This window comes from Sceloporus occidentalis, unplaced genomic scaffold (genome assembly GCF_023333645.1).
Source record: "Sceloporus occidentalis isolate IW3139 unplaced genomic scaffold, rSceOcc1.0.p SCAF_1, whole genome shotgun sequence".
In the NCBI taxonomy this organism is placed as follows: Eukaryota; Metazoa; Chordata; class Lepidosauria; order Squamata; family Phrynosomatidae; genus Sceloporus; species Sceloporus occidentalis.
Window position 1 is genome coordinate 316385139 of NW_028316981.1, and position 27898 is coordinate 316413036.

Here is a 27898-nt window from a genome sequence, read left to right on the forward strand (position 1 = left end):
TCTCACACTTGTTCTTCATCTCTTATGCAGCATTCTAGCTGTTTTCTTATCATCAGGACACGCAAAAATGTTCTGGAGCATGGCTCAGGATGTTTTGTTTTTCACTTGAAGCCATTATGAGCTGATAGGACTTTCTATGCTTTAGCAAACTGATTTCATCAGCTTGGCTCTGGCTCATCCAGTCTTTATAGTCATTTTCTGCCTTTTCCTTTGTGTTTCACTCTTTTCCTACAAGAGAAGAGTGTTGATTTGAAAACTCTTCCTATCAGGATTGTTGCTCTTCCCGGCTGCAGTCAGCCAAGTCTCTTGTTGGATTTTTAAAGCTTCAAATCACCTAGTGGCAGCTATTATAGATACAGGATACACAAGGAATGAGAGCCAGTATGGCCTAGTGGTTTGAGTGTTGGACTATGACTATAGAGACCAGGGTTCAATTCCCAGCTTGGCCATGAAACAAGTCAAATGCTCTCTGCGCCAGGGGAAAGTAATGGCAAACTTCCTCTGAACAAATCTGGCCAAGAAAACCCCATGATAGGTTTGTCTTAGGGTTGCCTTAAGTTGGAAATGACTTGAAGGCACACACCACCACCATCACCACCAAAGGAATGGCAAGTGAGGTTGGTCCAGGGTGGGCAGGCCATTATGTGTCTTGGACCCTCCTGGAGTTGCATGGACTGAAAAACACATGACTGTGGTCCAAAATGGAATGCAGAAATAATCCAGTTTGAGTTGGACATTGAGCCTTCTCTGTCAGAGAGCTCTGGTGCCACAATAAACTCCAGTTCTTAGGACTCCCTAGCACTGAGCCAGGGCAGTTAAAGCGGTCTCAAACTGGATTATTTCTGCAGTGTTTTGGACCTATGAACATCTAAACCAGCCTTTCTCAGCCCTTTCTCCTTAGAGCAACCCTTGAAATAATTACACACACACACACACACACACACACACTCATCCCTCCATATTTGAGGGTTTGATTATTCATGGATTTGATTAATATCTTCCCTTTAGGAATATCTAGGTCCTCCAGTGCAACTCTATGGTCAACTTTAACTAAAAGTTTCCCTGGAGGACCTAGAGATTCCTAGACTCTACTAGGCATTTGTAGCTCCTCCAGTGCAGTTCTATGGTCAATGTCTGTTGGGCACAGACCAGAGTTGTTGCCCTGGAGGACCTAGAGATTCCTAGAGAGGTGTCCTCTTGTAAAAACATGGTGTTTTTATTATTTGCAGTTTTTCCTTATTCACGGGGGGTTCTTATGCCCCTAACCCTAGTGAATATGGAGGGACGAGTGTGTGTGTGTGTGTGTGTGTATTCTCTTTCCCAATTAAATCTTCCCAGGATCCCCTAACAATTTCTGGGAGGAGAAAACCTGCCCCAAACAAATGAAAAGAAAATACGAAGTAGCTAGGAGCTCATTTCTGATTTTGAAGGGGGAAACATTAAACAGAACAGGGGCTTCTTTTGTCTTCTTAAAAGTTGAGTTGCCCCTCCTGGAAGCTTCCAGATGGGGAAATTAATCCTTTTTGGCAATAAAAAGGCCACATGGGAAGTCTGGGGGAGCCAAAGGTTATAGAAGCAGCTTTGAGGGCTACAAGTGGCCCAGAAGCTCTACTCCACCCCACCCTGGATTGCACTAAAAATAAAGTTCATAGCAACTCTGTGGAAGTGATGGTGGAAACCTAGGAAGCCAAGGTTAGAGAGAAGACTGCAGTAATTAGGGGTCACAGGGAAAGATAACTCACAGGTAACCAGGAGTGCAGAGAATACATCTGGAACCCAAGGTGACCAGGACTCCTCATTTCCCACAACATGCCCTACATTTCAACTTTCTTTCCAAAATATCCTTCATTTTGAGTATGACTACGAAGCCCATTGAGTAACACTACATCCGCTGTTCCTCTTGGAGTAATATGTTTACTTGGCTGCCTGTCCTCGCTGCAAATAGAGGATAGGATGGATTCTTCGAGAGTCCTTTTTTCCTAGGAATAGCAGTAGACAAGACTCGCACCCAGAGCTTGGGGAATTTTTGCAAATGTGTTATGCCATGGTCTGCTTGAGGATATAATGCAAATCTTGAAAGGGTTTTCTCCAACAATTTCCGCACAAAGGACAAATGAAAGGAATAATTTAAATGTAGTTTCAATTGTTATTAGTAAAGTAGAACTTGCAGCATCTGTCTTGCTCAGAGTTCTCTAAGTATATTGCAAACCATTTTAGCAAAGAAAAGTTCATCAGAGAAATACAGTTGAGTACATAATAAAATACAATATATGTAATATAGCTGTAAAATAAACCATATGAAATTGATTTATATTTATTTACATTAGTGTTTTTAGTTTGTAATGTTTTTCATTTTTCCTGAATGTCCTACCTTTTGCAGTGCCTGGTCTTCCTCTGCAGCTATGACACCTGTCTCGAACCCGATTCTTGAAGTGCTGTTCTGCAGAGTTTGCCAAATGCTCCCTCCAGTGGAATCATGATATATTGCAATTTCTGTTTTTTGAAGTTTCCCATCAAGTGTTCCACATCAGATTTGTTCTGTTGAGAGACCTCCATGCATTTCTTATTATTAACTATCTTATTAAAAATAATAATTGTAAGCCACTCTGAGAGCCTTTAGGGCTGAAGGGTGGGGTCTCAATACCATTAATTAATTAATTAATTAATTAATACTTCTTGGTTACAGATGCCAATGTGGGTTTAAGTTGTCATGATGTACAGGCCAAGATTGTCAGTTGTCAAGTATATTCCAACTGTACCTTAGAGCCAGAGACTCTTTTTGGCTTGTGACTTCCCAAATTCTGGGAACTGGAGGCTAAAGAGAATTTCCCCAACCTCTCAGTCTGGGAAACTGCTCAGTGGTTGCTCATCATCCAACCTTCTGGTTTAGGAATCTCTACAAGTGCTCCACAAAATGGACATCTCTCTGAAGTTCCTAACAAGGTCAAATCTCCCTTGCTTTGGAGTCAGTATGCAGGAGATCTCTCCTCATTGAATTGCAACACAAAATGGAACTAGCAATGGTGTTTAGCTAAAACCAAATGTCCATAAAGTTCCTGCAAACAAGAGGAAATTTAGAGAGATGCACACTGGCTTGGAGATGGATATTGTTGCAGGAGCTCTGGTGGTTAAATGCTGGTCCTGCAGCCACAAGGTTGTGAGTTCGATCCCAGACAGGGCTCCAAGGCTGACTCAGCCTTCCATCCTTTTGTAGGTTGAGAAAATGAGTACCCAGCATGGTGGGGGCAATTGGCTTACAGACTGTAAACCGCTTAGAGAGTGCAGAGTTCACTATCAGGTGGTATAGAAATATAAATGCTATTGCTATTGCTGCAGTTACTGTGCAATAGTATGTGGGTGAAAGAACAAGCTTGCCATAGCAATTCCTGTTGCATGATATGAAGCACAATGGCTGCTGCTTTGGGCAGAATCCAAAAGCCACTGGGCATGAACAGTGTTCAGCAATTGTCCTTCTTGCCTGGCCTGGGCCAAGATGGTCCCTTGCAGCCAGCAACGCGCTGTTCGGTAGGGAAAAGCTTTCCAAGGCATCCACTGCTACTCTGAACACAGTGTGGATATGAATCTTTGTTTATTACATTCTTATATGCAAGAATGAACAAACAGCAACGCTTTGTTCCCTCTGAGTGACTGTACAAGAGTTTTGGAGTATTTTTCACAGGTTTCTTTTGAACTCTGGGACTTTTGTATGGAAAAAATATTTCAGGCACAAAAACAAAAATTGTGTGTGAAAACCTTTTTGCATATAAAGTAGTGACCTGTTGGTAACACTTGAGTGATATAACTACACTAGTCTTGGCATTAGTTCCTGGAGAAAACAACAACAACAACAAAGCAACAGACACAGTGGGCCTGAAGGAAGGGGAGAAATTACCTGCTGAGTCACCACAATATGATCCTGGAAAAAGTGTAACCACCAGCAAATTATTTCTTTTGTCCGTAAAATCCAACTTTCTTGTGATTGCGTTTGAGAGAAATGCAGTCCCATGCCATGAAAATTTTCACAATGGTTGGCCATTTTTTTTTGGAGAGGATAGTGAGAACTTTAACATGTATTCTTTACATCTTTAGTGTACAGCAGTACAAGGTCTGGCTGTGGGATGGAGAGGTTGCAGAAACCGTTCTGCTATGCACTTCTCTGGACCACCTAACCTTTTCATATGTTCCTACTGTGAGGTGGGTCAAAGAGGCAATTGTAGTATTGTGCTCACCACAGGTTAGAAATGAGGCAACTTAATGGCAGCCTTTGAGCTCAGAAATGCACCATGATTAAGCACCCTAGGGGAAGAACTAGCCCTAAAATGTTCAAAATCAGTGTCAGATCTATCTGTGTCAGTTTTGGTTGTTATAAATCTCAGATGATGTTGTAATAGAATCACAGTCATAGGGTTGGAAGAGAACTCAAGGGCCATCCAGTTCAACCCCCTGCCATGTAGGAAACTCACAATCAAAGCACCCTGATGACCATCCAGCTTCTGTTTAAAAACCTCCGAAGTAGGAGACTCCACCACTCTCTGGGGGAGTGTCTTCTTCCACTGTTGAACAGCTCTTACTGTCAAGAAGGTCTTCCTAATGTTGAGGTGGAATCTCTTTTTCTATACTTTGAATCCATTGCTACAAGTCCTACTCTCTGGAGCTGCAGAAAACAAGCTTGCTCCATCCTCAATATGACATCCTTTCAAATATTTAATCATGGCTATCACCCCTTAACATTTTCTTTTCCAGGCTAAACATACCCAGCTCCCTAAGTTTCTCCTCATAGGGCATGATTTCCAGACCCTTCACAATTTTGGCTGCCCTCCTCTGGACATGCACCAAGCTTGTCAACATCCTATTTGAACTGTGGTGCCCAGAAGGGGATGGTGGCAATAGTAGCAGATGAACCGAGACACAGGGCAACTGGGAAAGTAGCAAGGAAGCTAGGAGAAACTCTTCACACAGGTGTCAGGCACAAGGAAGCTTGGGGGCGGGGGGAGAGAAAATCCCCCCAGCCAGAACGGTCAGAGCTGGATTCAGAGATTTATAGTCCAAAAGGTAACCTTCTGTGGATCTAGCTGTTCATTACAGGTGACAAGAGAAGTGAAGCAGTAACCAAGCCCCATGTTTTAGGATTACAAATATACCAATCTCTGATGACAAATCTCTAATGGCTGGTATTATAACGATTTTTTGTAAAAGCCCCTCTTAGGTTGAGGGGCAGACAATAAGGCTACAGAGGCCGTTTTCATAGGTATGCTTTTTAATATTAATTCTGTTACACTACACACAACCAGTAACAATGATAAATACTGCAATGGAAACGTTAAAAAAATATTATACATGACATGTATCATGTTTTCCAAAAACCACATTTCAAAAATAAATTAATACATAAACCTGATGGTAAATTTAAAAAAGAAAAGAAAAAGAAAACACAGCCAAACAGATCTGTTTAAGGCAGTATTCTACATGATGGGAAAAGAAGGACTGTGCTACATTGTTTAAATTAGGAAAGCAAAAGAAAAAAAAAGTTAAGATGGACATTTGCGAGAAGATGGAGATTGACTTGCTAGGAGCGGGCGTAAAACAAAACAATTCCCAGCCTCGCATTTGTAGGGCAAGATTAAAAGGGCAGCGATATGACAGATGCCCCCTTACAGGTTTCTTAAACAGAGGAGCCAGCTTTAAAACCCCAAATGCCCAATTAAATGAGAATTGAGACTGAAAACCGCCTCCTATTTGCTTGCTCCAAACAGGAACTTGAAACCTGGCTCACTGTCTGAACAGCTGACAAAGGTTCTCCCAGGGCATTGAGATTTTCTTGAGAACAATGAAAATGATTTCTTACACACCTCCAATCAGTCACCCTTTTCTGCCCCAAAGGGAAAGAGAAACACTCCAGAAAGACTGGCACAGAGCAAGACATTGGTTAGAATCCTGCTAGTGGTTTACGTGTGCGTGTCTCTCTCTTTTTGGATTGGGGATGGAGGGCTGTTCTCATGCCCTTTCTGCCCCATCCAAAATGTTTCCATCACAGCTGTCAAGCTCCAGGAAGGGCTGCAGTAGCTGCTGCTCCTTAATAGTGGGAAGGGAAGACGCAGTTCTGAGGAGGAAAAAGTCGGTCTTTGTTCGGAGGGGAAAGAAAAGGTCCATGCACCCCATCTTGCAACACATCTTCATTTCTTTCCACCTATGAGCCCAGACCAACTGAATCTTCCCCCTCTGCACTGCCTCCTCCTTCCCAACCATCCCCATCAGCAAGAAATTGCTGAAGTGGCCACTTCCAGGGACTGAGAGGGAAAGTGCACAGAGTGTTATGCTATATCCACTTGATGCAAGATTTCTGCCACTGTTTCTAGCTGGGAGGGCAAATACCAACAAACCCATCTCCTTTGCTAGAAGACCTCACTTGCTCTGCAAGTGGGTTTATATACACTTCATCATGGCACATTTTTAAGGGGACAAGGTAAAGGTCATGTGCTGGGTTGTGTCTGTCATATTTCTGCAGCCCTGGTAACTTTGCCCTATTGGCAGGAGGTGGAGAAGAGACAGTTCAACAGATAGTGCAAACAAATAAAAGGTTCTTTCCCCTCCAAAATTAAAAAAAAAGCAGCTGCTTCCTACCGGCTGGTTCTGAGGACAGGAGAACTAGCCGATAGTGATGCATTTTCCCCCATCACTTCCCCTAACCGCACAGTAGTGCGTGCAAAATATTAATATTAATAATAGTATTTTTAAAAGGTGGCTAGATGTTATCAATCTGTTGTTGGCAATAAGGTGCATGTCAGCCAAGCGCCCATGGGCCACTAAGCCAGGACTTCTAAAAGAATCCCACACTCACCCTTGAAGAGAGTTAAGAGAAGAAGACTGCTACTAGATAGATTGGGAGAGAGTAAAATGAGTCAAGGATAGGAGAGGTGCTGGGGTGCGTGGGTGGGAAAATTGCCATCACTAATAATATTCTCCACAGTCTCTTGATGCCACTGAGACTGGTTTGTCTCAAATATACACCTAAGTGCTTGCTCAGGCTTCCAAATATTTAGTGGCATGGGAAAAAACTATGTGAATCCAACAAATGAGTCCCAGAAATCTTTGGGGCATTATACAACACATGCTGCAGGACACCTCTTTTGGACGATGCAGAGTAGTTGTTTTTTTGGGCTAGTTAGGTGGGGAATATGTTTTGAACAGGCCCTATTTAATTTACTTGTTCTGCTGGGAATGAGGAAGAAACCAACTGGGTCATTTCAACACAGATATTCTGCTGTTGGCAGGGGTGCGGGGTGGCGGGAGGAGACAATATTAACTCTGCACATTAATGATGTGAATGTATGAATGATGAACGTGTGCAATTTAACAAGGTTTGTAATTCTAGCACTAACCACTGAACACAGATACCAAGGTTTATCTCCCACAGCTAAATTATAACTCGATTGCCTTTTGGTGGCATTTTGGCCCCATGCTCTTTGCTTACAATTTTGCCGCAGTTGTGTTGAAAAGTGGCTGGGGAAATCAGATTGTAGATCTTTGAGACAGCTACATTACCTACTGTGCTGGGGGGGGGGGGGGAACCTTTATCTCCACCACAGCGCATAAATAAAGTGAATCTATCACAATACCGGTTTACACAAAAAGCACCACAGCCCAAGAAGGTTCCCTGGTTTTCAGAAGGGTTTGGAGCCTATCTTTTGGATGAGACTGTCTCTGAGAAAGGGGTGAAATAGCAGGGAAGAGTGCAAAAGAACCCCTATCTTCTCAGAGTCCCCAAAAGTTACTTTTCCAGGTTCTTCATATTCCTTTCAAGCTAGCTCCACTTTGTGCAAAAACAGCAACTTGTCTTTCTCATGCACTGCAAAGCCTGATTGAACTGGCATGGCTGCTGGCTTCCATGGGCTCCCATCCAAGCAAAGTCCCAATCCCAGCGTTCACATCAAGGATAATACTCCCTGAAGAAGAGAAGACACCAGATCCCTGTTGTCTACAGACCTAGCCAGAGAAACAAGCAAAGCAAGTTTAATAGACTAGAAGCAGAGGGGGAAAAGACGGTTGTGCAGCAATGATCCTCTTGATAGCTTTAAGAGAGTTTTCAGAGTCACACTTCAGAGCGGACAGCTGCTAATGGAATACTGTGAGCATAGCTATCGGGAGCTGCTTCTCCACTGGCTAACCTCTCTGCAATGTTCACCAGTTACCTGTCACTGTTTGCCCCTGGCACAAAGAGAAATAACACGGAAGCCAACAAAACATATGTGGCTCTTCCTTCCATCTGGTGCCCCAGAAAGTGCTCTGAATCACTTGGCAAACAGCACAGAGTGGAGATATGCACAGCTCCTGCCTTCTCCCAAAGAAATGGTGCTCTTCGAGTAGATATTACAGCAAGGAGAAATAAGGAAAGCCCTGTTTTGCCACTGGATGAAACATGGGTGAAGTAGTCCCATTTTGAAAAAAAGAAGATAGTCAACCAAAATGAGATAGCATTTTTTAATCTAACCTGGGCCACACCTTTCACTGGATGGGTCTGCACATGGACCACTTGTGGAAGAGTAGAATTGGACCAAATAAAAAGAACCCAGAAAGTGGAGCTACACTTGAATGCAATGCTCCCCAGTAAATGAGTTTGAAGAGCACACAAAGTCTGAGTACTTCTAAAAAAACAATGAAATTCTCCAAAATGATAGTGGAGGGTGATCCACTCCACCAAAGCCAAATGTGCCTGAATTTGGTGCAATCAGAGCAAATCTTTACAGACCTCCCAAGTCATCACTGGTATAACAGCAAAGAAGAAGATAATTAGTATTTCTCCCCACTTGTTTAAGCACCTAATTTAAGTACTAAGCACCTATCATGATGCTCCATTCCAAGTCTGATGCCACTGCTTTCCACACACATACTGTTCATGGGATGTGTAACCCTGAGCTGAGCACTGATCAGAGCAGTATCTAAAAGGCTACACACAAGACATGGCACAAGAGGCAGGAATGCTGATGTTAAAAAAATTAATCTCCTTCTGCATTTTAGAGGTGGGGCAAACTGATGAAGCCACCCAAGGGCTTTTTCATGACATGCCAAAGACTAAAAGAAGCACCAGTGTACCTCAGAAAAACCAGTCTATGATAGTTTAACAGAGCCTGTAAAGATGGAAAATTAAGATGACATCAGACATCAGGATGAACAACAACAGAAGCACAGAGATACTAGAAAGAACTCTCAAGCACCTGAGTTTCCTCTCAGGGAGCCACTCTACATGGCCTTTTGTGCCAGTTTACAGTGTGAATATTAATGAGAAGTACCATAATGTTCTTCTCCCTTGATGTTAGGCTCTCAGATCACAGTAAGTCACTATGGAAACTACTGCATCATTACGAATGGCTGATCAGTAAGAGGCAAAGTAAAAGATGGAGCACCATTTCCCCTTGAAGATAACCATAGAAAAGCTGTCACCATCATCAACCCTCTCTTTTCCAAAGTACAAGGAGGGTGGGATCTGGAAAACAGAAGACTACTCACTGACTAAGAATGGGAAAAGGAAAGGGGGAATTGCGCTTTGCAGACTGTGAAGCAGCCACTTTCCATGTACACTGGGCCATGATGTAGTGAAAGACTACGGGCCAGTCAGGCCATGATATAGTGACTCTTCTGAAACTTCATGGCATTATTCTAACCTGCCTAAGCCACCACAGCCTCCTTACAACTTATATAAAAACCTTCCAAATAGCCAAGCATTTGCAAGGGATTCTCTGATGACAGGAGACTGCAGAACCACAATCTCTCTTTGCTGGAAGCTGTTTTGACATCTTTTCCAAATACAAATAAAGTTAAGAACTCCTAACTGAAATGTTTGTACATGCAAGCAAGATGGTGACACAACAGCCATCATACTAGACAAGTGCCGAGCATCCTGTGGTCCTGTGAATTCTGCTTTGCCATTTCCCATGCTTGCGGCATCTCTCAATCTCTTTCTTTAGCTCTTAGTTTTCAGGATGCTGTGCTGCAAAGGCATCAAAAGCCTAAAATTCTAGAATGTGTGCCATAACTACTAACTGATAAATAGCAACAACAAGACATTTTGGTTGCACAACCTGCTGGGAGTATTCTTTTCTCCCTTTGCCTCTTGCAAATCCTGGCAGGTAGGCTGTTGAATCAACCTTGTCAGAAAACTGGAGTGGTGGTCTCTATGGAGCTGGGTAGTTAAATGTAAATGGCTCATTGAGTCAGTTTTTTACTACCTGCACTCACAGGCTTCTAAGTAATAGCAGCAGCTGTTTCCATGGTCTTTCGATGAAGGTATCTAATCAACCTTCTCCTCCTGTTTTCCAGTTATAGGAAATGAGTATTGTCTGAAGAAGAGAAGCAAGGGTAGGCATCAGTAGGTACACCCTTAAAGAACCTTCTGAGCTTTATTGAGTTCACCCTTGTTGCTACCTGTTCTCCCTTACACTTAAGGCAGCAACTCCACCTCCTTGCCCAGCCAAAATGACCATCTCTCAAGATGTCCAGTTATTTGTTATCAGCCTCTCAGGCAGGATGTTGTCAGATGGGGGCATAAGAGGTACACAAGCTACTCAAGTTGATGCTAGTTTGGAACAGGAGAATGATAAGATTCCCATTTCTCTCTAATTTAGGTTTTCTTGGCCAGCAAGTCTCCCTGCCTTCTGTCCTTCTACAGCCACCAAGGCTGACCAGATTCAGCACAGTGTCACAGCAGAACCTGTAGGCCAGGCAAATGAGGTAAATGCCTAGGAAGAGGTTCTACAACTCCACCTGTATGCAAAACATCATCCTCTTACCTAATGAAGTAGGGGCACTTCACCTTCTATCAGCTGCAAAGGCTGGGACCTTATTCTCTCTCTGTGTGGAAAACACACACAGTGATGAGAGACTATGTGCCAGCAGCAGCTTGCTCTTCCACACCTGTCCAGTAGAAGAAAGAAGCAAGATGACTAACAAGTGGAACAATGACTCTAAAGCAACTTGGGAACTGTCACAAATCCCCCAATTTCATCCTAGAAGCAGCAATCACAAAAAGCCAATGATTCAAGTTAATTGACATGAAATTAGAGGCTTGCCTTCAATTAAGACTAACTGACGACTAATAAAGGCTTCCAGTTTAAATGTACATTTTCAGCAGTTAAGCTTCACAGGGATTTGTATGGCCGTTAGCCGTGGGTGAGAATAGGCCCCTCCGTTACTTGGTGTGATGCTGTCATGCAAGCCAAGGCAGTCTAGATGGTATTTGTGATGCATCTATCTCAAGATAGCAAGTCTTTCTAGAAGACCACTTTGCTTGTGAGGAGTATTATCTTCTGGGAACATGCCACTTTCTTGCCAGACAGGACTGTTTGGGACAACGCTTTCTTATTAGTTCAGGTATCCTCTGTCTAACCGAAGCCTCCTGACTTTATTCCTTGCTTCCTTCCTTTCAGCCGCAATAGCATCATGGATCCCCATGACAAGTAAATCTGTGCAAGCTTTAAGTGTTGCTCTTCTTCTTAGATGCTAAAAACAGAAAGGGGGGTGCTTGGAACCTATATGTGAGGCTTGGTAAGGGGGAGAAAGGTTGAGCCTTTCTGAACCATTTCCCCAGATGGCCTACCAACCATGATATCACATTCATAAGAAGTGGCTTCACATTCCATATGAAGGTTACTTGATGTGTTACAGTTTTCAGGCACACCCCTAAGATGTTTTAAATGGCCACCTACAATGGCAAGTGTGTACGTAAACACTAGCACCAAATGCTTGCAAGTATGTGCATACTATAGGTATGTTCATCAGGGAGCTGTGATTTACTGTAACTTCTTTTAACAATATACACTGTGGCAAAATCCAGGTTGGCCTCTGTAATGTGTGAAATGTCCCCAGGATATGGCAGCATAGCAGGTTGGTTGGGACACTCTCTGTGACAGTTGACAAGGCTCTTTCAATACATTCAGCTTTCCTGATGGCAACACAACAATATAATCGTCTCCATACTGGAATCTGTCCCCTTCTCAGAAACATACAGACACAAAACCTTGGAGCCAGGAGAAGCCAAAATCCCCCCCCCCCGCCATTTTATGTTTCTGCACTGACCTCATTAAAACTGCCACCATCAAGGACTTTGGTGAAGATGGAGATGAGCAAAAGCAATACTATCACTGGTGTTTGTGGAAAACATACACCAGGTAGAAGAGCTTGCAGTTAAACTAGAAAGCACATGGGAATAATATTTGTCAATTTCATCTCTTCTGTACATAATTAGCACATTTCACTCTGGTTCAAAGCATAGTCCTTTCACAATCCAGAAGCCTGGCAGAAGATAAAATACAACAAGGAAATACAAAAGGGGAGAGAGGAGGGAAAAGTTAAGTAGTGCAAAAGCAAAGATTTGGGATTGTATGTGTGTTAATAATTGTAAACCACAAGTGAAAATTAGATATTGATTACTTTTTAATCTCTAGGTAGAAGCTCTTAAAAAGGGATGAAGATGTTTTCTCCAAGTCAATCCTGCTAGGCCCAAGTTTTATTTCTGATAAGATCATTTCACTCTGGTTCGAGTTTAGGAAATGAAGGGTTCAGTCTTGGGTGGGCTTTTGTCCCTCACTTGCAGCTAATTTTTAGCTGGATGCAGAAGATTTTGTGTTGGCCCTTCATCTCAAATACTCAGCTACACAGAATAGATGTCACCGATTTCCAAAACATGAGTGTGCTAACTATTTTTTTAAAAAACTTCTTATTTCTGCTATTCTGCGATAACTGCCAGGACAGAGACCCCACATCCAACTCTGCTTCACAAAACCTAGGGATTGATCTATAAATGTCTGACTTGTGTAGCATGTTGGAATATGTAGTCTCCATAGGCTGCAACACCATACTGGGTAGAAAGAGACTACAGGCCACTTTTTGTGCTTATGAGGGGGAAGCTAATACACTTGTAACTATTCACAAGTACTATTCACAAGGGTGGAATGGATGTTCTACTCAAGGCAGAAAACTTGGCATTGACAGAAACAGGGGCCATCTATTCTGTCAAGAGTGAATGGCACTTGAAGCTTGAGTAACAGAGCCTTCTGAACAGGGCTTGTACTGATTTTTATTTTTATAATAAAGAACTTAACTATGCAGTCACAAAGCATGACACAGCCCATGTTCAGAAAGGAGAGTGGATGGGGCAGAAGAAAAGTCAAACCATTTTTTCCTGTATTGCTCCTTTTTAGCACTTATGGTCCCTTGTCATATGCATGCTGGAGAAACATTTGACCCAAGCACTAACTATACTAGTAATGCTGCTAAGTGAAAGGGCACTCCTCACACCGGCTTGTTAATGTAAGGGGCAACACAGGCACGGTTGTTGTGAGGAACAGCAGCAAGCGTGGTCTGTTTTTCTCTGTGCCACAAACATACCATCCTTTCCTGACATTAATGTTTTGTGTGGTGACAATCAAGCAGGCACAGCTCCAAGGACTGACCACTTAGCTCTTGAGAGGTGAAGAGTTAAACAGAAATTCCACTCCCAAATATGTTGGGGGTGGGAGATTTGTTCTTCTAAAGGGTCAGGCACCTTCCCTTGAATGTAGAGTCCTGTTATAAACACATCACAGCTCCTCCTGGCTCTGACATACAGTAAGCCCCATGCAGGGCAGGAACTGGAACTGCAGATCTAGAGAACTCTGGTTTTGCTCAAGAAAGCCATGGCATTCCACCCTTTGAAAAACCTCTCACTGGACATGAAAGGATCAAGAAAAAAGTTCCATCTGCTCACCAGAGCCATACAAACTCTTCTGCTCAACTTTCCAATCATGGGAATTTTAGGTGACAGCACAATCCTGTCAGACTACATGAGCGTTCACATTGCTAGGGTTCGAGACTGCAAACATAAAGTAAACTCAACTAGGTAAGGGTAGGTTGCAGTTTTGTATACTCTTACTAGACTGTGTGCTGCATTTTTACTATGGTTAGTTTTACTTATTTGGAAGCATGCTGCAAATACCACCATCACTTTTTTTAAAAAGTCAATTCCACCTCACCAACTAGACGTTATCAATAATCCTCCATTCCTACTCCTATCTTCCACATCAGGGCCAGACCATTAAAAATGAATTTCACTCCATTATTCCCTGCCTGGGCAGAGGCTTTTCAGACTCTGACTTCAGTTCCTGCAGATGGAATGAACAATGGCAGGTAGGGATACCTGAAGCAAGCTCATCTGACTCTCACACCCACTCCAAATCCTGTACAGGAATCTTAGAAGCTGGGCCCAGGGCCAAGAGGATCTAAAATATGCACTTGACCAAGGATCCACTCCTAGCACCTCACAGCTTATTTCAGTGTAGTTTTAAAATTTTTAAAATGAGAAGAGGATCATAAAATGATGATGATGATTATTATTTGTTTTTTTCCCCTTTTTGGTTTCTCCTGGCTCCATGAACACAAAGAGGTGCACGTCCTACCATAGGAGGAAGCAATGGCTGTTAAGTTTTACAGTTATAGTGGAAAGCACTGATCTCCCCTCGCCAGGCTTCCCTCATTTCATTACTGAATGTGGCAGGCAGTGGAGGAGGTGGCTTGACAGCACATGCAAGTGGGGTTGACCGACTTTGGGGGAATGAGGTCGAGGTCCTCGTCGTCTGGGATCTCGTCTAACCGATACCCATCTTTTAGCAGCTGGATGTTCAAGTCCTGGTTGATCTGCTGCAGACAAAGATTCAACAAATCAAACAATGGACCAAAGAACAACATCTCCCCTAACTAACAAAGATTGGCTGAAATGCTCCAAAAACCATCTGGTCAGTATTTTAAGAAGCAGATATTAGAGGGACGTTACATTTCAATACACATCATGTGTACAGTGTCAGGAGTGTGATCCTCAACATCTAGTTAGCCTGGCTGAGAAGAAAATCTCTGTCTAGGACTAAAACTCCAACAACCTCACAGGCAGCTATGTTAGTCTAAAATATGTGGAAGACACCAAAGGGAAGGTTAAGGTTGAAGTACTAGGCAAAAGATCCTTTACAACCCTGTTAATCCAAGAAACTGGGATCTTCTGTATGCAAACAGGTGATGTACCATCCAGGTACTGGCCAGCTGTGATGGAATTATATTAGGTTCCTCAGGCCATTGTCTAGATTTAGGGTGCAGAAAGGTCAGCCGGACCCCATATTTCAGCCAAGGAAAACTAACACCGAGGTATGCTGTCTTTAAAAAACAACCATAGTTCAGTGTTAAAGTCTCTTTCCCTTCAGGAAATGGAGAAGATTTACACAAAGGAGTTGATGGGACCAGAACTCACCTCAGCTGAAGAATATCCCGAGGAAGAATATCTGGACATGTCAAAGTCATCATCACTGTAGAGGAAGAGAAAGAACAATGAATAAAGGGAACTCAGTGGGTAAGAGACAATCCTCTACAGCACACCAGCTACTTCAGTGTGATATTAAGGCCTCAGGTATAAAACTTATTTATACAGTTGGGGGAGTGGGATAGAATGTAACAGGTGTTCCTATTACATTCTATATCACTACCAAAACTGTATAAATATGCTTTATACCTGAGGCCTTAATACTACTCTGAATCTGAAAAAGTAGGTTTATATCAACGAAAGCTCATGTTAAAATAAAAACAGGTTAATTTTAAAGTTTCTGCCACATTTCCTTTTCTCTTCTTCCTTCCTTTTTTATCAGAAGACATGTTTACAAATTTAAAAATTATTGCAGCTGCAGCCATATAAAATAGCCTCCCCATACCTGGTGCCTTTCAATTGTACTCTACTACAACTCCCATCATCCTAGGCTCACATGGCAGAGGTGCTATAAAAATATTTTTGTGCACAAAGCATATCATGCTCAACATTTTATTCACTTGCCCCAGCTTGCAAAAAACAAACAAACAATACACCCTTCTGTTTATATTTTTTACAGACAGAGACTGAGAGTCTGGACTGTGCTGCCCAGCAAGATTAATCTGACTACAGTGAACTGAGATACAGGAAAAGATTCCTAGAAAAGCAACCACTACATTTTACCATAGGCATATCATACTTAACGCCCTATATAGCAATCGGACCATATACCTGTCTGTGTCCAGTGCTACCAATGGCTTTTCATCAGGACTTTGATCTAATGAGGAATAGCCTTTGTTAGGTACAACCAGCCTGAAATTGAAGAAAATATTGTTACACACATTACCATTTAAACCTTGAAAGCAAACATTAAACAAGGAACAAAACTATTCCCTTTGATTTCAAAATATCAAAAGGCCTATATAATATCTGAAAGCTTTGTATGACAACTGGTAGAGGAGCTATGAGAAACAGCAGATATCCCCTTCCAGGCTTTTTTTTTCCATCCAAAGGATACCAAGTAGTATAAAAGCTTGACAATTATCTGGCCAGTATGAGTTAGATGCCATGAATCCAGCAACCATAGAGCATTCAGACTAGATGGGTGTAAGTAGTAACACACTGCTCTTCAGATTTATTCCCAAGGGCAGTGTAACAAAACTTCAAAGGTAGAAAAGTCACAGTGCAAAACACTGCAAGAGTCTAACATCCAGCTTAAACTACTACCGTGCATTATCTATGGCAGTGGTTCCCAACCTGTGGGTCGGGACCCCTTTGGGGGTCGAATGACCTTTTTATGGGGGTCGCCTAAGACCATTGGAAAACACCTATTTAATTACAGTTATGAAGTAGCAACAAAAATAATTTCATGGGTTTGGGTCACCACAACATGAGGAACTGTATTAAAGAGTCGCGGCATTAGGAAGGTTGGGAACCACTGATCTATGGGGTTGGTTTGGCAGACTCCTTCAGAAACTGAAACTGATTTGTAATGCAGCTGCTAGATAGTTGGCTGGCATCAGCTGGACAGAACATTTTTTGACAGTACCAATACAGTTTCACTAGTTCCTTGTCTATTCTTTAGCACCATTTAAAAAGCTGCTTTTTCTACCTCTGAGGTATCTGAAGGATTTCCTTTTGAGACCGTGAACCTGTCTGTTTACTAAAAACTCCTCCAGAGCACCCTCCCACCAAAAGGGAATAGGAATGAAAGGAGTAACAGAGGATCTGCCTCTCTGGAAGTGTTTATAGATGCCTTCCTCACCTGATGCTAACTAAAATGACCTTTAGCTATGAGGTGAGGACCTCTCTTCTTCTTCTTACCTTGGTGAGTTAAGCTTCAGTCCCAATGATGCCATATGTCCATTTCACCATTTCTAAAGCTACTGTCTTAGTATTGCTTTTTAAAAGGTAAACTGCTTTGAAAAGAATTATTGCCTGTACTGGGGGATGCGGTGGGGGAAAACACTACTTATGAACAAATTGCAAAATGTCAGCAAGACAGCTTTTCTTCACTATTCAGGCCACATGGTTTCCATTACACAAGATGAAAAAGATCTTTAAAAAAGGAAAATGAAAAAGAAAAGTTAACTGCCAGGCTATAAGTGTTGATTAATTTGGCTGTACTAGGATGATAGCAGTGTTGCCAATTAATGTGCTCAATGCTCATGTCATCAAACTGTAAATTTTGATTTCCACTGTCATTTTAATTTCACTGGATTACATCTAACACACACACACACACACACAGAGAGAGAGAGAGAGAGAGAGAGAGAGATATGCATGTGTACATAAATCTGCTGACAATGACACACTATACTATGATGAATTGGACTCCTAGCCCCTGAAAAATTATGCCATTATAAACATGTTAGCCCTTAAAGTGCTACAGACCAGAAAACCTGTTTCAAAGTCCTTACAATTCTTCAGGCTTTTGCAAGTATGTAATGCTGAGGTGTGCATCTGTAACACAGGCCATATTCTGCCTACCCTGGTGGGCCACAGCACCCTGAAAAAAATAGCTGAGGGATGAATGGACAGTTAAACTAAGTAGTAAGCTGTTCCAGAGGCCTATTCCAGGAGAATCAGTTGACCCACTGGGATATTCTTGTGCCCCCACCTAAAAAGGGGAGAAAATAGGGGTGAAGACTGGGGGGGGGGGCTAACAGGGCTAACAACATGACTTAGGTCAAGTAATGGCAACAATGGCTCTACTTTCTCAGGAATATTTGCTCACTTGTGAATTTCTCCCAAAATGCTTTTCTTATATAATGGGTCCTTTGTGTTCACTGGGGTGTGGTTCCAGCACCCCGTATGGATACCAAAATCCATGGATGTTCAAGTTCCATTAAATAAAAATACATAGTAAAATGTTGTCCCTTATATAAAAAGGAAAATCAAGGATTGCTTTTGGCAATTTATACTTTTAAAAAATATTTTCATACCATGGATGGTTGAATCCGTGCATAAATAATCCATGGATATGGAGGACTGACTGTATAACCAAATTCCAAAAAGAAGTGCAGGCTTATCCTTTGGCTTATTCTTTATCTTTGTAGGAGGTCTAACTAAAGCTCTCACCCTCTAACACAGTACACTTCATTTATAAAATATACAATGGGGCTATTAAATTTTCTTGAGATTAATTATTTTTCCATTCATGATTTGATAAAAATCATAATTACTACTCAATCATCCCATTTTTGAACACATTCCACAGCATTTAAACCCCTTTTAGAACCAACTTCAGCTGTACAAAACTCTCCTTTCATTCCCAAGAGTGTTTAATGCTCAAAGAAAGGACATTCTTGAAACTGAGCTGGGATTGTTATTATTCCAACAAGAGCTCAAAAACCATATGAACTGTCTGGAAGGTTACTGAGAAGGCAAAATATTACAAAAGCAAACTTCTGAAAAGAAAAATGAGGAGGAAAATGCCAAAGGGAAAGCCTTTAATTGTCTGGCATGTACATTTATATCTACTGCTCTGGGCCTGGCAGGACCTTTTACTTGAGGAGACAACTCAACTCGAGCAGGAAACTGCTCATCCATTATATATGCTATTGTTTTAATGTTCATTTGTAAGCTTCATTCAGATTGAAATATGTAAAATAAAAATAAGGAGCACATTTAAGATCCATGGATTTTGTTTGTTCTGCTGATGAGTCTGTTAGTCTTAAAGGTGCCGCTAGACTCCTTTCCTGACTCTTTTTAGTTCCTGAAAAACCATATACTGACAAAGATGATCAGCCATGAATTTGTCTAATCATTTTTTAAAGTATCTACGCCAATGGCTGTTGTCCTATCTTGACTTCTCAGCAAACCGTGCATGAATAAACAAAGGTACAATTTAGATACTAAACTCTTTGTTGCTATTAGAAAATGTACCTTGTTCGGGCCATGACGTTGTTCTTCTTGGGTTGCTGGTTGACTGGGCTCCCCATGTTACCATTTTTCAGAGACCCCTTCCGAGCCAACTCTCTCTGTTTCTCTGCAGAAGAAAAGCAGACATTAAAACACAAGTTAACAGTGCTCTTTCTCCTTTCAAAGCTGATTAATTATATAGCAAGGGTAGCCAAAAATGATGGGTTCTTTTCACTGAAAGATGCTTTGAAAATGGGAATGGCATTCTCAATCTTCACTTGTCAATTTGGTTTGAAGTACAGATTCTGGTAACAAAAGAAGCTTGCGAACTCGTGTGAAACATCCTGATTGAAATTTTTGATTCTTGAACATGAGCTCCACTATGTTCCACTGTGAACAAAAGAAAGGTTTGTCTTGACATCTAAAGCATGGTATTTGTGAAACAATCCTTTTACATCTATTAAAATTAGAATAAAATGGGGAAAGAGCAGGGCTGGCTCGTCCATATAGGCGACCTAGGCAGTTGCCTAGGGCGCAAAACTTGAGGGGGGCGGAGGGGGCAGGGTGGCAAGGAGGTAAAAGAGAGCCAGGCAGAGAGAGACTTTGCATGGGCCCTGGAACAGGCCTCTTGTGTGCTGAAAAGGGGGTGTTCTGGGAACATGATGGTCCCCAGAACGCATTTTACTGCACGGAGGAACGCCGCAGCTGCCACTGGGTGTTCCAATCGCATCCCCGCTCCGTTCCAGGGGGCACGATTTGAGAGGACGCTTTTGAACAGTTCTCCCAAATCACGCCCCCTGGAACAGAGCGGGGATGTGATTGGAACATCCGGGGACAGCTGCGGCGTTCCTCCGTGTAGTAAAATGCGTTCTGGGGACCATCATGTTCCCAGAACGCCCCCTTTTCAGCATACAACGGGCCCGTTCCAGGGCCCGTGTGATGAAGTTGGAGACAGAGGGAGGGGGGGGGGAGCAGAGGATGAGGCGACCAGTAGCTAGCAGCAGGGAGAGAGCTACTTGGAGCAACAGATAAAGAGCTGCTTGGAGCAGTTGCAAAAGGTGCTTGACTGGAGGAGGTAAGGGCCAAGGGCTCTCTGCCTGGTGTTGGTAGTGTGGGCCTTCCAGTCTGCATCCACACTGGAGAGATAACCCGGTTTGGCACCGCTTTAACTCGTTTCTGGTTCAAGGCTATGGAATTCTGGGAGTTGGGCCCACAACATACTCCAATTCCCAGAATGCCATAGCCTTAAGCCAGGATGCTTAAAAGCAGTGCCAAACCGAGTGATTTCTCCAATGTAAATGCAGCCTAAGTCTGTCTCTCTCTGGCATGCTCCCCTCCCCTCCTGGGAGTTGGAGTTTGTTTTTGGCCTGGGCCCTTCTTATTTCTCTTCCTCCTGCTCCTCCGCTTCTTCCTCCCCTCTTCTTTTTTAATCTTCTTTTTCCTATTCTCCTTCTTCTTTCTCCTCCTTTTCTTCTTTCTCCTCTTCTTTTTATTTCTCTTCCTCATCCTTTTCCTCCTCCTCCGTCCTACAATTTGCCTTCCATTTTGTCCTACATCATGTCCTACATTTCCCCTACACTTTGAGGTGCTACCGGTGTGTGTGTGTGTGCCAAAACATTTCTCGCCTAGGGTGGCCAAATACCTACAGCCGGCCCTGGGAAAGAGGTTAGTTTCTGCTGTGATTTTGACAGCTACTGGGAAGTGCTCTCAACAATTTTAAGGATGGGGAATGATTTGACCTGAAGGCTACATGTGACCCCTACCTCTCCAATGAAATCACTATGGTGGGTACAGGGTGACCAGATGCCATACCCACAAAAGAGAACAAGGCACCACAACATGTAGGGCATTACAAAATAGATGCTCAAAACACTGGTATAAATATACATTCATTTCATGTGGTTTATTTATAGCTATATTACATATACCATATTTTATTATGTACTCAGCTGTATTTTTCTGATGAACTTATTTTCATTAAAATGCCTTGTTAGCTTGTTGTTGTGTGCTTTCAAATCATTCTCCTACTTATAGTGACCCTTAGGTCCTCTGGGAAAAACCTACTGCAGCCGATAAAGCCCAGACTGTCAGCAGTTACCCAGAGGGCCTTTTCATCTCCCGCTCCCCAACTATGGCCTGTCGGAGGAGAGCCAACATATTACTACACGGCCATCAAGATGGATCTCTTCTGACAGGCCTTCCCTGAATAATACACTCGATCACCCCACGGATACTGACTATCCTGTGATTTCCTCCTACTGGTTATCTAAGATATCCACCTCTTGATTGGTTTTAACAAATCCTTTTAATTACTGATTTTATTTTTTATTATTATATTAGAAATTATGTTACATATGTAAGGAGGGAAGGAGGGATTTATTTATACTGTATAAATCACTTGAGTTATTTGTATTTTATTTGTGTATTGGATTTTATTATTGTATTATTGTATTGCATTTTACTGTGACTGTAAGCCGCCTCAATCCTACGGGAAGAGGCGGGATATAAATAAAATTTGTTATTATTATTATTATTATTATTATTAACCTTATTATTATTAACCTATCATAGGTTTTTCTTGGTAAGTTTCTTCAGAGGGGCTTTGCCACTGGCATCTTTTGAGGCTGAGAGAGTGTGACTTGCCCAAAGTCACCCAGTGGCCAAATCAAGATTCAAACCCTGACTTCCCAGTGTCCTGGTCCAGTGCTCACACCATTACACCATGCTGGCCCTCAATGTGAAGTATATTTATAGAACTCCGAGAAAGACAAATGCTTAAAATTGTACTTTACTAGCAACAAACCCTTGAGTGAATCGCCATTTCAATTTTCCTTTCTTTTGTCTATTGCACTGAAATAAAGGGGGGGGGGGGACCATTTCAACATGTGCACTGTGTCCTCAAGCAGCCCACTGCCTAACACATTTTCTGTTCTTTTCCTCTTTAAGAAACAAATGCGCTCTGAATTCTGGGGGCAAGTTTTGTCTTCTGCTGCTCCTAGGAAAAGAACTTTAGAAGGGTTCAGCAAGGACAAGCTTCCAAGCAGACACATTTCTTGAAGGGGAACAGTTGTGTTACTCAATGGGCTTGTCATGCTCAAAATGGAGGACATTTTAGAATTCCTCCACACAGAAGGCTGAAATGTAGGACTTACCGTGGAAAAAGAGGACATCTGGTCACCCAGTGCAGGGAATTTTTTTTTACTGTGAAAATGGCCCATGTACTTTCTCTGAGAGGCTAATTACTCTCTTGGAATACTTCTGGAAGCAATAGTAGTCTTTGGGTATAAACAGTGCTTCAGGAATGTTTCCAGGGGTACTATTACTCCTGCTCTATGGAACCTCTTTTGAAAGTGAAAGGATAGGCGCAAAGGTTAGTCTTTGCCACCATGGTGATTTCAGCAGCAGCCGGATGCAGCTCTTAGCATGTCTCCTCTGTATGTGTGTGTTGGGGGGAAGGTCAGGAGGAGAATCTGTTCCACTATCTTGGTGTATATCTTTCAAAATTCAATGCCCTCAAACATGTATATTTGAAAGAAGTATGGAAGAAGTGTGTCCCGTGCCCCCAGAGAGTAAAATGTCACAAGTCTGTGTGTGCCAGATAGTACAGGCTTACAATTTGATTCTGGGTGTTTAGCCAAGCCGACTCAAAATATAAGACAAAGGCCTGTTACAGACTGCCAAAATAAAGCTGCTTCGGGTCTCTGTGGAGGTATGCTATTTAAATGATGCCTGGGTCCTAAGAGTCAGGAGGTCGCGCCAAAGCCACACTCCATTCCTAAGCACTGGAGTGCAGCTTCCGGATTCTTAGCATGCATGCATCATTTAAACAGCATACCTCCAAAGAGACCCGAAGCAGCTTTATTTTGGCAGTCTGTAACAGGTCAAAGTAAGGTAAATACAGACAAGGGTTCCCACGTGAGAGAAAAAATAATTATCTGAAAAGGTCTAATAGATACCGTAGTTCTTAACCATGTTGAGTCATACATGATGCTATCAACTGTGCACTTGCAATATTTAATGGTGTCCAGTTAATGTCTACTGTGACCGGAAAAGCAGCCGTCTTGTACAATAAGATGAGTCAAAAGGCTTATACAGTCCGTCCTCGCCTTACACAGGGGATCCGTTCCGGATCCCTCCGCGTAAGGCGAATTCTGCCTATGCTTGAGCCCCATTGGAAACAATGGGGCTCGTGCGCGGCGGTGCGGCGGTGCAGGCGCGCACGGGGCGCAACAGGTGCACGCGCCCATTCAATTGAATGGGACGCGCTGCCCCTTCCGCCCTGCGCGCACGCCGCGGCTTCAGCGTGTATGCTCAAGGCTGCGTATGGCGCGCCCGCGTATGGCGCGGGCACACTGTACAATCTCATTTCCAATTGAATAAATGGCCTATCAAAGGCTTGTCTAATTGGCTGAGGACAAAAGACCAGCAAAACTCATCGTGCATTGGCTGATAACAGAAAACCAGGAAAAAGTCATTCCTGATAAGTGGATGTGTAGATATATTAGGTAAGATGACGCTAGACCAGATAAAGACAAATGTTCTCTTGACCACTTCGGCCACTGCACTATGGCTGTGTATAAACAGTTATCTACAATGCTGTTCCGGAGATAAGTACCATGCCTGAGAATCCTGGTAATAGTTCCTTTCCAATATAAACCTGTATGACTGCTTCTTAGTGATGTTTCCTAAGATGAATATGGTGTTCCAATATGATGTAAGAGGTTTGATTCCTTACATACAATAGGTAAGAATGTGCCTATACTGAGATGTCTGTCATCCTCCTCAAGGGAAGTGAAAATACATGTACATGTTTCTGTTTTGATAATGTAAAGAAATAGCTTAATAAAATTTACCTTTTCTTTCATGCTTATTTCCCCATGTCAAATATTCTGAAATTCCAATGCTTCTTAAGGGGAATGTTATGTGTAGCTGTTAGGAGAATACTATTGTCCCTATTTTGTAAGCTCAGGTGACATAGCTGGTGGACTTTAGGGAATTCCTAACATATACAGATTGACGGACCTGATAATCCTTTAAATAAAGAGAGAGAGGGGTGAAGGAACCACACCTGTGTCAGCAGCCCCCAAAGAAATTGCTCACCCATTATATACTCCATTGTTTCAATCTTCATTCATAAGCTATATTGGGACAGAAATACTTAAAAATAACTACACTTCATAAGCTCCTTCCCCTATGGACAAAATTCCCCACTCCAGCACTAAGTTGCCAGTTTCAGGGAAATTTCACATGATAGTCTCATACATGGAGACGATTTGTACCATTTACAAACATACATTACTGTACTAGCACTCCACTTTCTCCAATATTTTCCACACAACTATTAAATTGATTTGTTCCACCACACACATGTGTGCAACATTTAAGATTGCGGAGCTTGATGATTACGCAAGCAGCTAAAAATGGAATAGAAAACCTAAACATGAGTTGGGTGGAGAGAAACACAGCATCCTGTTCTCACAGTTGTTCTGTTTAGTTACTTTGCAGCAGCAGGAGAGGGAGGTGAAAGGAAGGGCAACCCAAGGCTTCGGGGAATTAAAATGCTTTTTGCTTGTCTCCAAATCAACATGCGGTGGGGAGGGGGTGTGGGGGAGAGAAGATGGTGAAAGTGTAGTCTCCCCCACCATCTTTGCTAGAGATTTGCTAGAGATTTAAAGGCTTTCTCTTGGAGAAGTACAGCAATTTCAGCCTGATGGCCAGTGCAGTAGCTTCAGCCATGGGAAAAGAAAGCTTCCTCATTATGTCTGCCATCCAAAGGCTGTCAAGAACAGCTATTTGCCATCGTGTGGATTCCACTTGCAAGCCTGCTGACAGTCTTCCCTGTACCCCTCCTGGGTCACATCCTGTAAGGTCAAACTATTTGTTCCAGCTCAAGCAGAAGCAAATCATGCTTAAAAGAGAGCAAGCTGGATTCAACTATGCACCAGCCAGATTTAGAGCAAAGACACATGTGTTGTAGGTGACTAGTTCAAATCTTACTTGCAGCAAGCAAGGTTATTCAGCTGACCCTCCACATCTGCGGCTTTGACTTTTGCGGCTTTGATTACTTGTGGATTTGATTCATATGTTCTCTCTAGAAATCTCTAGGTCCTCCAGCGCAATTCTGCCAGAAGTTGACCATAGAGTCAGGGCTGGCTTATTCATATAGGTGAACTAGGCAGCTGCCTAGGGTGACAAAATTTTGAACGATTACAGGAACAACTAGGAGTGACCATATTACACCTATATTGAAATCACTCCACTGGCTGCCTATTCGTTTCCGGGCACAGTACAAGGTGTTGGTCATTACCTTTAAAGCCCTCCATGGATTGGGCCCAATCTACTTAAGGGATCGCCTCCTTCCATACAATCTGCCCCGTACCCTCAGATCCTCTGGGAGGAATTTGTTGCAGTCCATAAAGACCAGATTGACGGCAACCTCCCAGAGGACTTTCCGTGATCGTTCCCACTTTATGGAATGGCCTGCTGGACGAGAGCCGTCAAATTCCAACCTTGAGAGCTTCCAGAAAGCTGTCAAGACGGATCTCTTCCGGCAGGCCTTCCCAGAATAGAACCCGGCCATGTAACTCCCCCACCACCCAGACATATATAAGCGAAGACTCGACCCACCGTTATTTTATTATCGTACTGTTTTTAGATTTTATCATTTGTAATTTTAATGCATAGAATTGTTTAATCCTTTTTTAAAGGGGGAAATTGTATATATTGTATTTTTTTAAAGGTTTACACTGCTTTGATTGTGGTAACAAAAAGAGGGATATAAATTAAAGTTTTATTTATTTATTTATTTTAAAATTTTGGGGCGGCTTGGTGGCTTTTTTGTATAATTCTTTGCGTAATTAAACAATATTAAAGTGAAAACGCATTACAGCAAGTGACATTATGGCAAGCTACCGTATGACGGATTCTGTGTACAAAGGCCAAAAGATAAATGTGCACCCCCCTGTGTCCGTGGTATGGTCACATGGTACATCATCCGCCTTCCGCATGCGCCTTGAATGTAACCTCAAGGTCAACAGTCCCCTCTCCTCTCGCCAGCCACCTGCCTTACTCTTGGTGCCACAACACGAGACGCCAATTGTCAGTCATCTTGAGTTTACTGTTTCCAACAAACAAACTGATTTGATTTTGAATGTTTGCCTAGTACGTTTAATACTGTGTTGTATTCTTACGACAAGTTTTAAACTAAGTAAAGAAGAAGTTTTAGTTGTTTAGGTGAGTACTCTATTTATTATTACATATCTTAGGGGATGGGGGCGCACAGCCACCTTGTACCCTATGTCTTTTATCATTACGTAATCAGAAATCAGAAAGAGAATGTTGCTCTATAAAAGGCAATAAATTAGGCTACAGAGATAATACAAGCAGAAGGCTAAAACTTTAACAAAAGGAGACAAACTACTTATATTGACTAAACACTCCAACCTATACAATAAAATAATACAAAGAATGTTGTTAAATAGCAAAACACAATTGTAAACAACCTAGTCATCTCACCTATTTAACCTAACCTACTTAGTAAATGGGCTTTTTTTACTCTCGTAATAAAAAAGATTCTTTAAACTTATGTCAAAAATGATTTTCTAGTTTTCAAACACAACTTAAATAGTACAGCTTTTTAAAATTTGTATTGTTTTTTTAGTTTAAGTAATAAAACCGATCTCAAATTACAATTAAAAAGACCAAACCTTTATTGCTTAAATGTCACAGCAATAAAAAAGTGTTTAACTTGCAAAAACCTAATTGGCTTTTTGACTAATTCTCAATACTGTAACGAGAGACTGGAACCTAAGTTTTATGTCATGTTTAACTTTAGCAAACAAAACAGTGGAAATCAAGGGGTGAAAATAATTATATGGGGCGACTGGGGGTACCCAAATATTTCTTGCCCAGGGTGGCCAAATACCTAGAGCTGGCCCTGCATAGAGTTGTGCTGGAGAATCTAGAGGTTCCTAGAGAAAACACTTCTCTGGGCATTTGTAGACCCTTTAGCATAATTCTATGATTAATGCCTGGCAGATGTTGATGACAGAGTTGCACTGGAGGACCTGGGGATTCCTAGAGAGGTGTTCTCTCAGGTCAAAAGAATAGTAGTTTTCTGTGGGTTTTCTAGGCTATATGACTGCATTCTGCAAGAGTTTATTCCCGATGTTTCGTCTGCATCTGCTGCTGGCACCTTCAGAGAGTGGTGGCATGGAAGTATGTGGGGTCTGTACACACACACACACACGTGTATGACCCTTGGTTGAGAGGAAGTGATTTACACATGTTAATCTTGCCCTTTTCACAACTGTCAGTTCAGAATGCATAGGGAGGCAATTGAAATCTAGAAACAGCTGAACAACTTCAAGGTGAAAGAAGAAACACTGAAAGTAAACCAAGTTTGGCTACCAGTCCTGAAGAACACCAAAATCAAGACTCAGTTCATGCAAATGACCACCACACATCCACCAATTCTGTATTATCTGCCAGTGTAGGAGGGAGGTGAGCTATAAACTACTGCCCAATTTCTTTCTTTTAAGAAGTTTTACCTAAGCTTTTTTAAAAATCTAATTGTTTTGAACAAGACACAGCCTACGTAAGAGTTCACGGCTAAACAAAAACATGTTACTGGGGACTTGTGGCTGAAAGCTCCTCCTTCCTGGTCACCTTCTGGAAGGTCCCTCAAGGTGCAAAATCTGCTCAAGCATTAAGTTGGGTAAA

At 42.2% G+C, this 27898-nt stretch overlaps 1 protein-coding gene across 2 annotated transcripts in view; it reads right to left on the reverse strand.

The window, feature by feature from the left end:
• Window positions 1-5239: 5239 nt before the first annotated feature.
• Window positions 5240-27898, reverse strand: part of FAM219A (family with sequence similarity 219 member A) — a 114287-nt gene continuing 91628 nt past the window's right edge. The window contains exons 3-6 of one of the 2 annotated variants that reach the window (XM_089498024.1): window positions 19202-19304; window positions 16046-16126; window positions 15266-15320; window positions 5240-14664 (exon numbers count right to left, since the gene is read on the reverse strand). In XM_089498024.1, the coding sequence (XP_089354150.1) occupies window positions 14509-14664; window positions 15266-15320; window positions 16046-16126; window positions 19202-19304 (395 nt within the window). In that variant the 3' untranslated portion in view covers window positions 5240-14508. Of the gene's footprint in view, window positions 14668-15265; window positions 15321-16045; window positions 16127-19201; window positions 19305-27898 lie in introns of both variants that reach the window. The other variant, XM_089498023.1, reaches the window with a different exon arrangement.